This window comes from Pantherophis guttatus, chromosome 4 (genome assembly GCF_059756535.1).
Source record: "Pantherophis guttatus breed Tessera chromosome 4, ASM5975653v1, whole genome shotgun sequence".
Classification (NCBI taxonomy): domain Eukaryota; kingdom Metazoa; phylum Chordata; class Lepidosauria; order Squamata; family Colubridae; genus Pantherophis; species Pantherophis guttatus.
The window spans coordinates 155,226,907-155,243,707 of record NC_142066.1 but is presented as its reverse complement, the minus strand read 5'-3'; the positions used below and the strand labels follow the sequence as shown (position 1 = coordinate 155,243,707).

The following is a 16,801-nucleotide window of genomic DNA, read 5'->3' as shown; positions in this document are numbered from 1 at the left end:
CATGCCTGAGGCGGGACTAGAACTCACTGTCTCCTGGTGATTGGCCCAAAGTCACCCAGACAGCTTTCGTGCCTGAGGCGGGACTAGAACTCACTGTCTCCTGGTGATTGGCCCAGTCACTCAGCTGGCTTTCCCGCCTAAGACCAGACTAGAACTCACTGTCTCCTGGTGATTGGCCCAAAGTCACCCAGACAGCTTTCATGCCTGAGGCGGGACTAGAACTCACTGTCTCCTGGTGATTGGCCCAAAGTCACCCAGACAGCTTTCGTGCCTGGGGCGGGACTAGAACTCACTGTCTCCTGATGATTGGCCCAAAGTCAGCCAGACGGCTTTCGTGCCTGAGGCGGGACTAGAACTCACCCTCACCTGGTTTCTAGCCAGGTGCCTTCCCCATTAGACCAAAAACTGACCGACATCAGCTAAGAGAACGCCTCAGATTCTAAACCTTATGTTCTGCTACGATCGCTGGAAGTCCGAATTTCAGCGGAGTCTGTTCATAAGTGAATCAGAGACTCAAAACAATGGAAGGGACCCTGGGAGATCATCTAGTCCAGCCCCCCCAAAAAACCGTCCGTCTAAGGGAGGTCTCCATCACAACCTTCCTTTCTGCCTGCCGAGTTGAGCAACCTCCCAGCTGCTAAGATCTTAAATCAGCTGCAGGGCCGTGAAAGTCATTTTAACACTTTGCTCACTTTTTAATTTTTAATTTTAATTTTTTTTTTTTAAAGGCAGGTGGCCATGCATCCACCCATGCATAAAATTTATTTTTGTTTTTTTTTCCCCCTGCTCCTTTTCCCAACCTTTGTGATCCCCAACCTGGGTCTCCGGCGCTCGTCTGAGCTTTGATTGACTTCAAATTATTAACGCATTTGCCGAGTGTTTAATGAGGCTTGCAAAAATTACTGGCTGGCATTGTGGTTATCCCAGTCGCTTCCTTTCGGCACAGGGGTAGGGGAGGGGGGGCACTGCCCTGTTTCTTGGGTTTTTTGGGGGACATGTGAGTGTGTCTGTGTGTGAGCACGCAGAAAAGCTGCAGGCTGCCTTAACACTGAACATCCAACTGACTGCACACATTCAGCATCGGTGCGTGTCCGAAATTGTGCACATATTTGATAAAAGGAAGAAATGACGCCCAGGGACACCGGTTAGCGCTTGACCGGATCACCAAATGACCCAGAGGTGGCCAAACAGCTGTCACACCGCGTCCTTGAGTTTTGAGAAGGCAGCTATGACATGAAAAGCGAGTATAGAAATTCCTCCACTTACAACAATTCATTTAGTGACCGTTCGAAAGTTACAAGGACACGGGGGGGTGGAAAAGCAACATACGACCGTTTTTCACACTTGCAACCTCCCCACGGTCAAAATTAAGAATGCTTGGCAACGGTCTCATATTTATGATGGTCGCAGTGTCCCTCGGGGTCACATGATCCCCTTTTGCGACCTTCCAAGACACGCAAATTCAATGGGATTCGCTTAACAACGGTGTCTTAATCACTCAACAACTGCAGTGATTTTACTTAGCAACCGTGGCAAGGCAAGTCGTAAACTGGGGCACAGTCTCGCTTTAACGACGGAAACTTTGGGGTTGTAAGTCGAGGACTGCCTGTGTTCCTTTTATCCTTTAAAGGATAGACTTGGGCTTCTCAGCAAACCCTGCTTTTAAATTTGGGTCATGGGAAGTCATGGGCTGGGTTGATGCATCGTATTAAGCCATGATTGGGTTAAACGTGGTTTGTTGAATAAACTCCATCCGGCTGGGTAAATTAAGTAATAAACAACGATGTCTGCCAGGCTAAAATTAAACAAGCCATATTGCAAGGAAGGAGATCCGGGTAGTCCTCGACTTACAATCACAATTGAGCCCCAAATTTCCATTGCCAAACAGGACCGTTGTTAAGCAGGTTTTGCTCCATTTTACAACCTTTCTTGCCACGGTTGTTAAGTGAATCATTGCAGTTGTGAAGTTGTTCATCCGGTTGTTAATTAAATTTGGCTTTCCCCGTCGACTTTGCTCATTGGATCGCTCACAAAAGGCGATCATGTGACACCACACCCCACCCTCCCCTGGGACACTGCAACCGTCATAAGTACATGCCAGTTTCCAAGCATCTGAATTTTGATCACCTGCAATACATTTGTGAAAAATAGTCGTAGGTAGGTTTCATTATGGAGAAAACTGGATTCCTTTAACGTTTGCATAATTCCCTTAACAACAGCGGCAAAAAAAAAAAGGATGCTTAAATTGGGTGCCACTCGCTTAACGACGGAAACCCTGATCCCGATTTTGGTCATAAGTCGAGGACTGCCTGTAATTGTGCCAAACCGATGCTGCATTGACTACCACGGATGGTTAATAATGATCCCCTTTCCTGAATGATTCATAAGTAGGAGATTGCTTTTTATCACCAGCATTTTGGGGTAGAAGAGAGAAGTGGGGGTGGGTGGGTGGGAGATGATGGATGAAGTGTGAAGCTGGACTGTTGTGATGCATGACTCCTCCCAGGGCAAATTTAACGTGTCTGAAGCGATGAATCGACTTAAATCAAGGCGATGGATCACAGGGTGAGTCGATTCAATGCGTTTTCCACTTTATCCTGATTATAGCCGACTGCTTTCCTAAAGGAAACGCTGTTCATTTAATTAGCACTGCAAAATAGATGCAACCCCATAATTCCTCCCAGCAACAGGATGCAAAAACAGCCGGCAGTTTCTATGCAAACCCGACTAGGACATGTTTTGCAGATAGTCCTCGACTTACGACCACGATGGAGCCCCAAATTTCTGTGGCTAAGTGAGAAATTTGTTAAGTGAGTTCTGCCCCATTTTACGACATTTTTCTTGCCACAGTGGTTAAGTGAATTAGTCACATGGTTGTTAAGTGAATCTGGCTTCCCCCTTGACGCTGCTTGTCAGAAGGTCGCAAAAGGGGATCATGTGACCCTGGGAACACGGCGACTGTCATAAATATGAGCCAGTTGCTAAAGATCTGAGCTTTGAACACGGGGAGGTGAAGATGGGGATGCTACAACGGTCATAAGTGTGGGAAAACAGCCATAAATCATTTTTTCCAGTGCTGTTGAAACTTCGAACGGTCACAAAATGAATGGTTGTAAGTTGAGGACTACCTGTATTAGATTTGAGGGGAGTGAAGGACTTGTGACCTTACAGTTTCTCCTACTGAAATGCATTTGAAGTAGGAAGTAGTAGCTAGATTTACAGAGCTGACTCGCAATTAACAGTACAGCCCATAGATGGCAGCTAAGAGGCACCTTTCCTCATCCTTTTTGCGACACCTGGTGGCCATCTGATGTACTGCAGGCCAGGTTCAGTTGCCTGAGTTTAGGCTGGGTCAGAGATCAAGACAAAATCAATGGAAGAAAATATTTGTAGCTCGCAATTGAATTATAGGGTTCTTGGAGCCCTCTGAACTTGGCTGATTTCTTCCAGACATTTCATTACCAAACTAGGTAACATCATCAGTTCTAGAAAGGAGTGGGGTTTGCAAAGAGGAGGAGGAGGAGAAGGAGGATGAGGAAAAGAGGAAGAATATTGTGGAGTCCATGGTGCTCTATGAGCCTCGTTGTTGGGTTTTTTTTTTTTGCAAACATTTCATTACCAGATTAGGTAACATCATCAATGCTAGAAGGGAGTGGGGTGTGTGGAGTGGAAGAGCAGAGGGAGGTCGAAGGGAAGGAAGAGGAACAGGAGGAGAAAATGGACTTTGTGGTACTTGATGCTCTCTTAGCTTTGCTGGTTTTTATTTTATTTGCAGATGTTTCATTACCAAAGTAGGTAACGTCATCCATTCTAGAAGAGAGTGGGTTTTGCGGAGAGGAGGAGGAGGAAGGGTCCTTGGTGTTCTCTGACCTTGGTTGTTTTCTTGCAGAGGTTTCATAACCCGACCAGCTACAGTATGTCATCAGTGGTAGGAGAGAGTGGAACTTGTCCTCTTTTTATACCCTAGTCAAGTGGCTTACCCTGTCAATGTATTAGCCAACTCAGCCATCAACAGGCACAGAGAGATAAACAACGTCTACATGCCATTCAAAAAGAGACAATCGAAACAACAAAAAGGAAACAAAAAGACGAAACACCACCTTCCCAGCAATCAACACTTAGATAAGCAGAGATTAACCACAAGACTAATACCAGACCAACAATCAGGAAGCAAACAATACCCCAGTCAAGGAACTACCAACTCAGAGAAACAATCCAATAGTAAAAAAACAACAGCCAAATCGAGGAATTGCCAAGAACTCTCCCACCCACATTGACAGGGAAAGTTATTAGTACCAGAAAATAGAAGAAGAGTACATGTAGGTAGCCCTTGACTTCACCAGTTCACTTAGTGACATTTGATGTTACAACGGCCCTGAAAAAAGCGACTTATGACCGTTTTTCACACTTACAACCATTGTAGCCATCCCCACGGTCACATGATCAAAATCCAGACAGTTGCCAACTGACTCACATTTATGACCGTCGCTGTATCCCAGTGATCCCCTTTTGCGACCTCCTGACGAGCAAAATCAGTGGGGAAGCCAGATTCGCTTAACAACCGTGTTACTAATTTAGCAACGGCCACTTCCCACGGTAGCAAGAAAGTTCTTAAAATGGGGGCAAAAACTCACTTAACGAATGTCTCGCTGAGCAACATAAATTTTGGGCTCAGTTGTGGTCGTAAGTCGAGGATGACCTGTATATGGCCGCAGTAAAAAAATAAAAAACCCCAAGGGATTTTGAAAACTAGAAAGTTTTCATAAACCTTTGTAGAGTTCAATTTTTTTCCCCATGGAATACTCAATATTCTATTTATTACTGACTTGCTGATAGGATAACATGAACAGAGGGTTAGATTAGAAGACCTCCAAGGTCCCTTCCAACTCTGTTATTCTGTTATTATCTGAGACTGCTGTGTCTTTAATTTTGCCTCAGCTGGTTCGGTGGAGGCTTAAAACAGAATACGTTGGTTTATGGGTACCTGTCCATCATTAAACAACAGTTGGCACCAAGAGGACTCCTGGTGTGCAATTTTTTTTTTTTTACCTTGCGTAAAGTGAAAAACAAACATCTTGTGGAAACAGGGAAAGTTTCTTTTCAGCCGATGCCAATCCACGGCGTGCAATGTTTATTCTGCAGACAAACTTATCCAGGTTCTTAAACTGCCTTTTGACCTCTCAAACAAGTTTGGTGACTCGGATGAGACTCAGAAAGAAGGGAAGTGTAACAGAATAACAGAGTTGGGAGGGACCTTGGAGGTCTTCTAGTCCAACCCCCTGCTTAGGCAGGAAACCCTACACCACTTCAGACAAATGGTTATCCAACATCTTCTTAAAAACTTCCAGTGTTGGAGCATTCACAACTTCTGGAGGCAAGTTGTTCCACTGGTTAATTGTTCTGACGGTCAGGAAATTTCTCCTTAGTTCTAAGTTGCTTCTCTCCTTGATTAGTTTCCACCGGTTGCTTCTTGTCCTGCCTTCAGGTGCTTTGGAAAATAGCTTGACCCCCTCCTCTCTGTGGCAGCCCCTCAAATACTGGAAGACTGCTCTCATGTCTCCCCTAGTCCTTCTTTTCATTCAACTGGACATACCCAGTTCCTGCAACCGTTCTTCATATGTTTTAGCCTCCAGTCCCCTCATCCTCTTTGTTGCTCTTCTCTGCACCCTTTCTAGAGTCTCCACATCTTTTTTTCATTGTGGCGACCAAAACTGGATGCCGTATTCCAAGTGTGGCCTTCCCAAGGCCTTATAAAGTGGTATTAACACTTCATGTGAACTTGATTCTATCCCTCTGTGGATGCAGCCTAGAACTGTGTTGGGTTTTTTGGCAGCTGCTGCACACTGCTGGCTTATCTTTTAAGTGGCCGTCCACTAGGACTCCAAGATCCCTCTCATGGGTTACTGCTATTGAGCCAGCTTTCACTGAGCCAAAGAGAACGATGTACATGTCCTTGGAGGTCAGCTTCCATCTTCTGGGGCCATTTTCCTGGAAGCCATAATTGACCAGATCTCAATATATTGGCCCTCCATCAGAAGGACTCCCTTAGGCCCAGCTGACCAAGGACATGTGCTATAGCTTAAGGCCGTGATGGTGAACCTATGGCTTATGTGCCACTGGTGGCACGTGGAGTCCTCTCTGCGGGCACATGAGCCGTCACTTAGCTCAACTCCACCATGCATGCAGGTGTGCCTTCCGCTGGCCAGCTGATATTTGGGTCTCTGGTGCGGGGCACATACGGGAGATGTGCACGCCTGTGCGGGGAATGGGTCTCATGTGCATGTGAGGGGGTGGGGGGAGCACAGGGGGAAATGGAGCCCCCCCCCCATGGCCCGTTTTTGGTTCCAGGAGGCTTTGCCAGACCCAAAACAGGCTGCCGGGGGGGCACACATGCATGTGTGGGGAGGTGGGGGGGTTGCGTGTACATGCATGGGAGGCATGGAACACAGGGGGGCATTGCCTTATGGGAGTGGGCATGCACACACTCGACACCCCCCCGCCCCGAGCTGCCCCTGCTTTTGGCACGCGACGGCGAGAAGGTTACCCATCACTGGTTTAAGGTATCTTGGAAATCTATGCACTCCTAAATTGCACAGAAGTTGTTAACAAAACGGATTGTTGATTTTTCATACTTAGACCATTTAAAGTTGTGACGGCACTGAAAAAAAGTGACCTACGACCGTTTTTCACAATTGCAACCAGTAATGCGGCATCCCCCATGGTCACGTGATTAAAATTTGGGTGCTTGACTTATATTTATGATGGCTGAAGGAGGGGAGGAGAAAGAGGAAGGAAGGAAAGAGGGAAGGAAGGAAGCAACAGTGGGAGCAAGGGAAAGGAGGGAGTAAGGAAGGAAAGAGAGGAAGGGGGGAAGGAAGGAAGGAATGAAGGAAGGAAAGAAAGAGAAGGGAGAAACAGAGAGAGGTTAGGCGGAAAGGAAGGAAGGAAAAGGAGGATAGAGAAAGGAAGGAAAAGGGAGGATGGAGAAAGAGAAGAATGGAAGGAAGGAATAAGAATGAATGAATGAGAGAAGGAAGGAAGGACAGAAGAAAGGAACAGAGATAGAAGGAAGGAAAAAAGGTAGGAAAAAGAAGGAAGGGAGGACAGAGATAGAGGGAAGGAAAATAGGAAGGAAGGAAAAGGAGAGGGAAGGGGGTGTCCTGGTCAGAACAGGGGGGGTAGAGAAAGAGAAGGATGGAAGGAATGAAAAAGAGAATGAATGAATGAGAGAAGGAAGGAAAGAAGGAAGGACAGAAGAAAGAAACAGAGAAGGATGGAAAAAAGGAAGGAAGGAAGGAAGGAAAAAGAAGGACGAGAGGACAGAGAGAGGGGGAAGTCAATAATATTCTGGAGAAAGGAAAGGAAAGAGGCAGAGACAGAAGCAAGGGGGTTTACAAAGTTTGCAAATTGGGGTCCTTGCCTAGAAAAACCTCCATCTGTCAGTGAAATATATGAGAAAAAGAAATACAGATAGTCCTCGACTTACCACAGTTTGTTTAGTGACCATTCGAAGTTACAATGGCACTTGGAAAAAGTGACTTATGACTATTTTTTACACTTACATTATACAACCTTTTTATATGCATTTGACTTCGATCTCTAATTTGTTTTACCAAGTTCTCCTCATTTTGCAAGATACCAATTTCCTGAACTTCTCTCCATCTAGCTTGCAGCTGTACATACTGAAACCATGTTTGAATTACCCTTTCTTCCTTTAATTGATTCAAAGATTTTAATTGTAGTATACCTCTTTCCTTGTTAAGAAGCTCTTTGTATGTAGTCACATCTTATTTTTGCTCTACACTTATATTCTCTATCGCGTGTCTGGGTATTGCCCACATTGGTAACTTCTCGTTTAATTTATACTTATACTTTTTCCAGACACGCAATAGAGCGTTCCTTAATATATGACTTTTAAAAGTCTCGTCCACTTTCTTATCATATAATAAATAAGCATGCCAACCGTAAACCAAACATATCCCTCAATATTCAATATTCTTTCTTCTGTTGAGTTCATCCAATCACTAATTGCTGATAGGGCAGCTGCCTCATAATATGGTCTTAAGTTGGGCATTTTGTGACCTCCTCTTTCACGTATATCCTGCATTATTTTTTGCTTTATTCTCAGCGTATTTTTTACACTTACAGCTGTGGCAGCATCCTCCATGGGTACGTGATTAAAATTCAGACGCAACTGAGTCATCTTTATGACGGTCGCAGTGTGGTGATTTTCAGACAAGCAACATCATCGGGGAAGTCAGATTCACTTCACAACTGTGTTAACTAACTTAACAACTGAAGTGATTCATTTAACAAACGTGTCAAGAAAGGTTGTAAAATGGGACAGAATTCCCTTAACAATGGTTTCACTTAGCAACTGGAAATTTTGGGCTCAGTTGTGGTCGTAAATCGAGGACTACCCATATATAAATAAAATATTGCCAGGAAAAACACAACTGGAAGTCTATTGACGTGTGATATTAAAGTTGCCTAACAACAGTGTGATTTAATAGACGTTAATTCAGTTCCTGAATTAAACAATAATGCAACAATTCTGCTGTTCTCTAACTTCCTTATTTTTCATCAAGTCAAGTTGCAAAATCAGGAAGAATTTGATGAGTGAGGCAAAACTGAGTGATCGTTCAGAGATTCCACAGGTTTATATAATATCACGGAAATTTTAAAGAACAAAAATACAGGTAGATCCTCGACTTACGACCACAATTGAGCCCAAAATTTCAGTTGCTAAGCAAAACATTTGTTAAGTGAATTTGGCCTCATCTTAAGACCTTTCCCGCGACAGCTGTTAAGTGAATCACTGCAGTTGCTAACTTAGTCGCATGGTTGTTAAGTGAATCTGACTTTCCCATTGATTCTGCTTATCAGAAAGTCTCAAAAGAGGATCACAGCATCCCGCCGTCATAAATATGAAGCATCTGAATTTTGATCACATGACACTGAAATGGTCGTGAGTGTGAAAAATGGTTATAAGTCACCTGTCAGGCTATCTCAAAATAAATGAACTTCCAAACTGCCAATCTTTAAGGAAATTTTTTCTTTATTCGAGTACAGCAACCGGATCCTGGCTCTTCGCGGTCAATACTGACCTTTGCCCCCCAATCCCTCCCTTTCCGATCCCCAATTCTCTGCTTCTCATTGGCTATCTTCCAAGTCACTCTCCTGATTCCTTTTCCCGTCAGTTCACAGGAATGTTTCCCCCCTCCCCATCTCCAAGGAGACCGAATCTTCAAAGGGATTTAGCAGGCAAAAGTTCAGGCTTCATCCTCCCTTTTCTGTGTCAGCGCTGAGACGCTGACATCACCTTTTTTTAGTGCGGTTGCAACTTCAAACAGTCGCTAAAGGAGTGGTTTATAAGTCGAGGACTACCTGTGCTGTATCTCACCTGTTTTTCAGACGGACCAATGTTTGAACTTCCGAATTAATAACTGAAGAGCTGACCACAGTGCAGATCAGAGGTGAGTTTCAGCAGGTTCAGACCAGTTCTGGAGAACCGGTAGCGGAAATTTTGAGTGATTCGGAGAACCGGTAATAAAAATTCTGACTGGCCCCACCCCCATCTATTCTGTACCTCCCAAGTCCCAGCTGATTGGGAGGAAATGGGGATTTTGCAGTATCCTTCCCCTGGATTGGGGAGGGAATGGAGATTTTACAATATCCTTCCCCTGCCACGCCCACCAAGCCACGCCCACCAAACCATGCCACGCCCACCAAGCTACACCCATAGAACTGGTTGTAAAAATTTTTGAAACCCATCACTGTTGCAGACCATGAATGATGGCTCTCAGAAATGGATGTTTGTTCAGAAATGTCTTTGCTCAGACGACAAAACAATTCCATAATAAGAAGTGGCCGGAATCATAACTTTGTCACCAGAAACAATAGCACTAGCATTTAGACTTATATACCTCTTCACGGTGCTTTTACAGCCCTCTCTAAGCAGTTTACAGAGTCAGCCTATTGCCCCCAACAATCTGGGTCCTCATTTTACCCACCTCGGAAGGATGGAAGGCTGAGTCAACCTTGAACCAGTCAGGATCGAACTCCTGGCTGTGGGCAGAGTCAGCCTGCAATACTGCAGCCTAGCCACCGTGCCACCAGTTTAGACAGCAATAGCGCACAGACTTATATACTGCTTTACAGCCCTCTCTAAGCTGTTTACAGAGTCGGTTTATGGCCCCCAACAATCTGAGTCCTCATTTTACCGACCTCGGAAGGCGGATGGAAGGCTGAGTCAACCTTGAGCCGGTGAGATTCGAACTGCCAAACTGCAGTCAGCTGGCAGTCAGCAGAAGTAGCCTGCAGTACTGATGTTTTCACTGTTTTTAAGGAGATGAAAAGGTTGTCTAACTTCTTACCTAAAGTCAGATTATCCGAACTGGAGTATCTCGCGCATTTCTCTCGTTCAGCTTCAATGGCTAGCATGATGGCGCACTCTGGAGTTATTCCGGAAACCTACAAAAAAAAAAAAAACATCCGGAGGAAAAAAGTTAGAAACCGTTTGTTATTCAGTTCTTAAGAGACCGTTCTTAAGTGAGTTTTGCCTGCTTTTACGACCTCTCTTGCCACAGTTGTAAAATGAATCATGGCAGTTGCTAAGTTAGTAATACGGTTGTTAAATGAATCTGGCTTCCTCCATTGACAAAAGGTCGCAAAAGTGGATCGCATGACCCCCAGGGACACTGCAACCGACGTAAGTCTGAGTCAGTTGTCAAGAAAGTGAATTTTGATCACGTAACCGTGGGGAGGCTGTAACCGTGGTGCGAAAAATGCTAGTTTTTCTCTGTGCCATTGTAACTGTGAATGGTCACTAAATGAATGGTCGTAAGTCGAGGACTACCTCCACAGCAACTGCCTTTTACGTCCAAATTTCCTCCCGAAATTCCAGCAGGTAAGTGGGGGTTTCGGACAACCCCCCCCCCCACCAACTATTAAAAATCCTTGACAAATCCAGGGAAAATCAATTGGCAACATTTCCGGGTGCTGAAACTGTAATAACTCCATTATGATACGAGCTGTTTGCCAATAAAGTCATATTCTCTGAATAAATATTTCCACATCACTGCACTTTGTACACCATTAGGTTGTTAAATATTTGGGGTTGCTGAATTTGAACTAATCTCAGCTTTCCCAGGCATATCAGACAGAAAACTGATGCAGATATGCCAATTCTACTTGAGAAGAGAATATTTGTAGCTCGGAGTGGAGTTCTTGGTGCTCTCTGAGCCTGGTGCTTTTCTTGCAGACATTTCATGACCTACCTAGGTAACATCATCAGTGCTAGAAGGGAGTAGAGATTGGGGAGAGGAGAGGGCTCCCCCAGTCTGCAAGAAACATTTCATCACCCACCTATGTAATACCATCAGTGCTAGAAGGGAAGGAGGGTTTGTGGAGAGGAGGAGGTGGAGATTACAGATTATAGATTACCAGAGTTGGAAGGGACCTTGTAGGTCATCTAGTCCAACCCCCCACCCAAACAGACCTCACACCATTTCTGACAGATGGCTGCCCAGTCTCTTCTTGAAATCCTCCAGTGATGAAGCTCCCACAACTTCTGAAGGCAACTTCTGTTCCCTTGGTTGATTGCTCTCACTGTCAGGAAATTTCTCCTTATTTCCAGGTTGAATCTCTCCTTGTTCAGTTTCCATCCATTATTCCTTGTCTGGCCTTCAGGTGTTTTGGGAAATAGATTGACCCCCCTCCTCTCTGTGGAAGCCCCTCAAATATTGGAAGACGGCTATCCTGTCTCCCCTGGTCCTTCTCTTCACTAGACTAGCCATGCTCAGTTCCTGTAACCGTTCTTCGTATGCAGCTGTGGGCTACGCTTCCTCTTATCTAACCGGTCCATAGGCAGCATCTCTTCCTCCTGCCTCCAAGGTCATTCCCACATACCATGACATCACCCTTCCTGTCAGATACATTCCCCCCCCTCCCCAGGTTCTTGGGGGAAACAGACTATGGGAACAAAGTGTAGTTTTGTTACTCTCTTCTTCTGCCGGTAACTTCACAAGACCACACAAGGCATGCTGTCAATCGGTTGTGTCTGTAGTAGTTGGTATCGCTAAAAGTGTGATGAATTCGCTAAAAGAATGGTTGTAAGTTGAGGACTCTCCATACAGGTAGTCCTCGACTTACGACCACCATCGAGCCCAAAGTTAATGTTGCTAAGCGAGGCATTTGTTAAGTAGGTTTTGCCCCGTTTTGTGACCCTTTTTTGCCACACTTGCAGGCACTAGAATAACAGAGTTGGGAGGGATCTTGGAGATCTTCTAGTCCAAGAAACTCTGGACTCGTCTAATCCAGGAAACCCTACACCACTTCAGACAAATGGGTCATCCAATCTCTTCTTAAAAACTTCCAGTGTTGGAGCACTCACAGCTTCTGGAGGCAAGTTGTTCCACTGGTTAATTATTCTAATGATTAGGAAATTTCTCCTTAGTTCTAGGTTGCTTCTCTCCTTGATTAGTTTCCACCCGTTGCTTCTTGTCCTGCCCTCAGGTGCTTTGGAGAATAGTTTGACTCCCTCTTCTTTGGGGCAGCCCCTGAGATATCGGAAGACTGCTATCATGTCTCCCCTGGTCCTTCTTTTCATCAGAGTAGGCATACCTATACAGCGCTAACCACTTAGCTGCTGCGTCCTTTGGCAAACTCAGCACAATACACACACACACACACACACACACACACGGAGTGATTAGTGGAAAACGCCACCAGTTTGCCTGTCCGCAAACCTTCCCCATTGAATGGTGAATGCCTGCAATTAATCCTGCTCCCACCTGCCCGAATCTTTCCAGGAAGCTTCCACGGGAAACCCAGAGCAACATCTGAGCTGCCATCTGCAGTCCAGCCGCAGGTTGAGTCAACATCTGCTCCAGCTGTTGTGCTGGGCTGTATCATAACACTCTGCAAATTGGTCATCTCTGCGTCCACTTGCTGTTGGGGGGTGCAACAACATTGCTGCCAGATGCTTGGAGGAGGGTGTGGTGTCTTGGGAATCACAGGCCAGGATTAAAATTAATTAATTAATTAATTAATTAATTAATTCCTTCCTTCCTTCCTTCCTCCCTTCTCTCTTCCTCCCTCCCTCCCTCCCTTCCTCCTTCCTTCTTCCTTCCCCCATTCTCCCTTCCTTCCTTCCTCCCTCCCTCCCTCCATCCCTTCCTCCCTCCCTCCTTCTTTCCTTCCTCCCTTCTTTCCTTCTTCCTTCCTCCTTTCTTTCTTTCCTTCCTCCCTTCTTTCTTTTCTCCCTTCTTCCTTCCTTCCTCCCTCCCTCCTTCCCTTCCTCCCTCCCTTCTTTCCTTCCTTCCTCCCTTCTTTCCTTCTTTCCTTCCTCCTTTCTTTCTTTCCTTCCTCCCTTCTTTCTTTTCTCCCTTCTTCCTTCCTTCCTCCCTCCCTCCCTCCTTCCCTTCCTCCTTCTTTCCTTCCTCCCTTCTTTCCTTCTTTCCTTCCTCCTTTCTTTCTTTCCTTCCTCCTTTCTTTTCTCCCTTCTTCCTTCCTCCCTCCCTCCCTCCCTCCTTCCCTTCCTCCCTCCCTCCTTCTTTCCTTCCTCCCTTCTTTCCTTCTTTCCTTCCTCCTTCCTCCTTTCTTTCTTTCCTTCCTCCCTTCTTTCTTTTCTCCCTTCTTCCTTCCTTCCTTCCTTCCTTCCTTCCTTCCTCCCTCCCTCCCTCCCTCCCTCTTTTCCTGCCTGCCTGCCTCCCTCCCTGCTACGAGAACATCTGAATACTGTTGGGATTGCACAAATATTCAAAAGGGGAGGTCTGTAAAAGTTTGAGCTCTATTTTTAAATTTATATAACCCGAGTTGAAAAAAAGAACAGAGTTGGAAAGAACCTTGCAGGTCTTCTCGTTAGACCCCTTCCTCAAGCAGGAGACCCTATAATCGTGATGGCTAACCTTTTTGCCATCGCGAGCCAAAAGTAGGGGGAGCGCCGGTGGTCGCTTGCGCACGTGCCCACACCCACAATTCTATGCACCCCAACCCCCCCACATCCCCCCCCCACTTTAAGCACATGATGGCACAGTGGGCCTGGTAGGCCCGGTTTTCGCCCTCCCCAGGCGCCAGAGCCTTTCTAGGAGCCTGGGGAGGGCAAAAACGGCCTCGTTTCCTGACTTCCCGTGGGCCGAGAAAGGAAAAAAGGTTCTCTCCTTAATAATCCGTCCATTACTTCTAATGTCCTGCCTTCAGGTGCTTTTGGAAATAGGTTGACCCCCTCCCCCCCCTCTTCTTTTTAGGCAGCCCTCAAATATCGGAACATAACTATCATTCTTTTCATTAAGACCTACCCAATTCGAGCAATCGTTTTCGTATGTTTTAGCCTTTTATTTATTTATTTAGCCAGTTTAAATCTATTATTCTGATATTCTTCACAGCATTTATAAGAGAAATATAATCTCTCTCTCTCTCTTTTTAAAGTTATATCACTGTACTCTTCTTTTTATAATACAAACGCTATTTTATTAGGGCCTCTAAAATTTTTTAGGGTGCTGAATTGTTCTCTTTGTAGCCCATCCAATCATCTAGGGGAATTCCTAATAGGTAGTCCTTGAGTTACGACCACAATTGGGCCCCAAATTCCTGTTGCTAAGCGAGGCAATTGTTAAGTGAGGCTTGCCCTATTTTATGCCCTTTCCTTGCCACAGTTGTTAAGTGAATCACTGCAGTGGTTAAGTTAGTAACACGGTTGTTAAGTGAATCCCGTTGACTTTGCTCGTCAGAAGGTTGATCACATGACCCTGGGGCATTGCAACCGTCATAAGTACGAGTCAGTTGCCAAGCCTCTGAATTTTGATCATGCAACCCTGGGGGGTGCTTCAACAGCCATAAGTGTGAAAAATGGTCATAAATCAGTTTTTTTCCAGTGCTGTTCCAACTTCAAAAGGTCACTAAATGAACTGTTGTAAATCGAGAACTGTCTGTATAGAAGTCAGATTAAACCCGTCCTTTCCTTGTAAGATTTTAGTGTCTATTTTAGTTGTATTCCTCCGAGCTATTTATAGTTTTTCAACTGAACTGGAAGGAACTTGGATGTTTTTAAATACTGTACTGTATATGCATTTTTTGGTCTATGTTCCTTTTAATTTTTCCACCCTGAATTCCTTCTCATTTTTCACTGCTGGGTACTCGTCCAGAAATGCTGGACTTGGGTGCCCATCATCCACTGCACGCTCGCTAAGGTGATGGGAACAAATTTGAGCATCTTAAAGGTTCTTAACGGGATCATTTAAAAGGGTAGTCCTTGACTTACAACAACCTGTTTAGTGACTGTTAGAACGGCTCTGAAAAAAAATGATGTATGGTTATTTTTCATACTTACAACTGACGCGTTGTAAATCAAGGATTATCTGTATTTGCAGAGAAGATTGGGGGGGGGGGGAAACCTGCTAATATCCTTGAACATCCTGGAGACTTTGCTAAAGGTGGCACAGCATAATGGGACTTGTAGTCCAGCATATCTAGTGCATACCCTCTTGGGGAAAATTGCTTTGGATCAATGATCCTTTTGGCATCCCTGTCCGTATCTACTAAAGAAAATCCATGCAACTGCTCATTTGACGTCTGTTCAAAGTTTCAAATTATAATCCCAATGCAGTTATGGTATATAAAAGCAAAAATCCATGGCTGTTTTTCCTCCAGTTGCTTTCCCTAAATCCCAAAAGTTAAAATCTCTGGTTTCAGTTGCATTTTAGCTTTTAAAACCTCTGGAATTAATATATGCAAAGTCACCCAGCTGGCTTTCATGCCTCAGGCAGGACTAGAACTCACCGTCTCCTGCTGATTGGCCCATAGTCACCCAACCAGCTTTTATGCCTAGGGCGGGACTAGAACTCACCGTCTCCTGCTGATTGGCCCATAGTCACCCAACCAGCTTTCATGCCTAGGGCGGGACTAGAACTCACTGTCTCCTGCTGATTGGCCCATAGTCACCCAACCAGCTTTTATGCCTAAGGCAGAACTAGAACTCACCGTCTCCTGCTGATTGGCCCATAGTCACCCAACCAGCTTTCATGCCTAGGGCGGGACTAGAACTCACCGTCTCCTGCTGATTGGCCCATAGTCACCCAACCAGCTTTTATGCCTAAGGCAGAACTAGAACTCACCGTCTCCTGCTGATTGGTCCATAGTCACCCAACCAGCTTTCATGCCTAAGACAGAACTAGAACTCACCGTCTCCTGCTGATTGGTCCATAGTCACCCAACCAGCTTTCATGCCTAGGGCGGGACTAGAACTCACCGTCTCCTGCTGATTGGCCCATAGTCACCCAACCAGCTTTTATGCCTAAGGCAGAACTAGAACTCACCGTCTCCTGCTGATTGGCCCATAGTCACCCAACCAGCTTTCATGCCTAGGGCGGGACTAGAACTCACCGTCTCCTGCTGATTGGCCCATAGTCACCCAACCAGCTTTTATGCCTAAGGCAGAACTAGAACTCACCGTCTCCTGCTGATTGGCCCATAGTCACCCAACCAGCTTTTATGCCTAAGGCAGAACTAGAACTCACCGTCTCCTGCTGATTGGCCCATAGTCACCCAACCAGCTTTCATGCCTAGGGCGGGACTAGAACTCACCGTCTCCTGCTGATTGGCCCATAGTCACCCAACCAACTTTTATGCCTAAGGCAGAACTAGAACTCACTGTCTTCTGCTGATTGGCCCATAGTCACCCAACCAGCTTTCATGCCTAGGGCGGGACTAGAACTCACTGTCTTCTGCTGATTGGCCCATAGTCACCCAACCAGCTTTCATGCCTAGGGCGGGACTAGAACTCACCATCTCCTGCTGATTG

At 45.5% G+C, this 16,801-nt stretch overlaps 1 protein-coding gene across 1 annotated transcript in view; it reads right to left on the bottom strand.

Moving 5' to 3' along the window:
• The window catches only part of VIPR1 (vasoactive intestinal peptide receptor 1), an 82,034-nt gene that overhangs the window by 34,322 nt on the left and 30,911 nt on the right, over positions 1 to 16,801 (bottom strand). Inside the window, exon 2 of the mRNA XM_087893129.1 lies at positions 10,377 to 10,473. Coding sequence (XP_087749255.1) covers positions 10,377 to 10,473 — 97 coding nt within the window. The remainder of the gene's footprint in view (positions 1 to 10,376; positions 10,474 to 16,801) is intronic.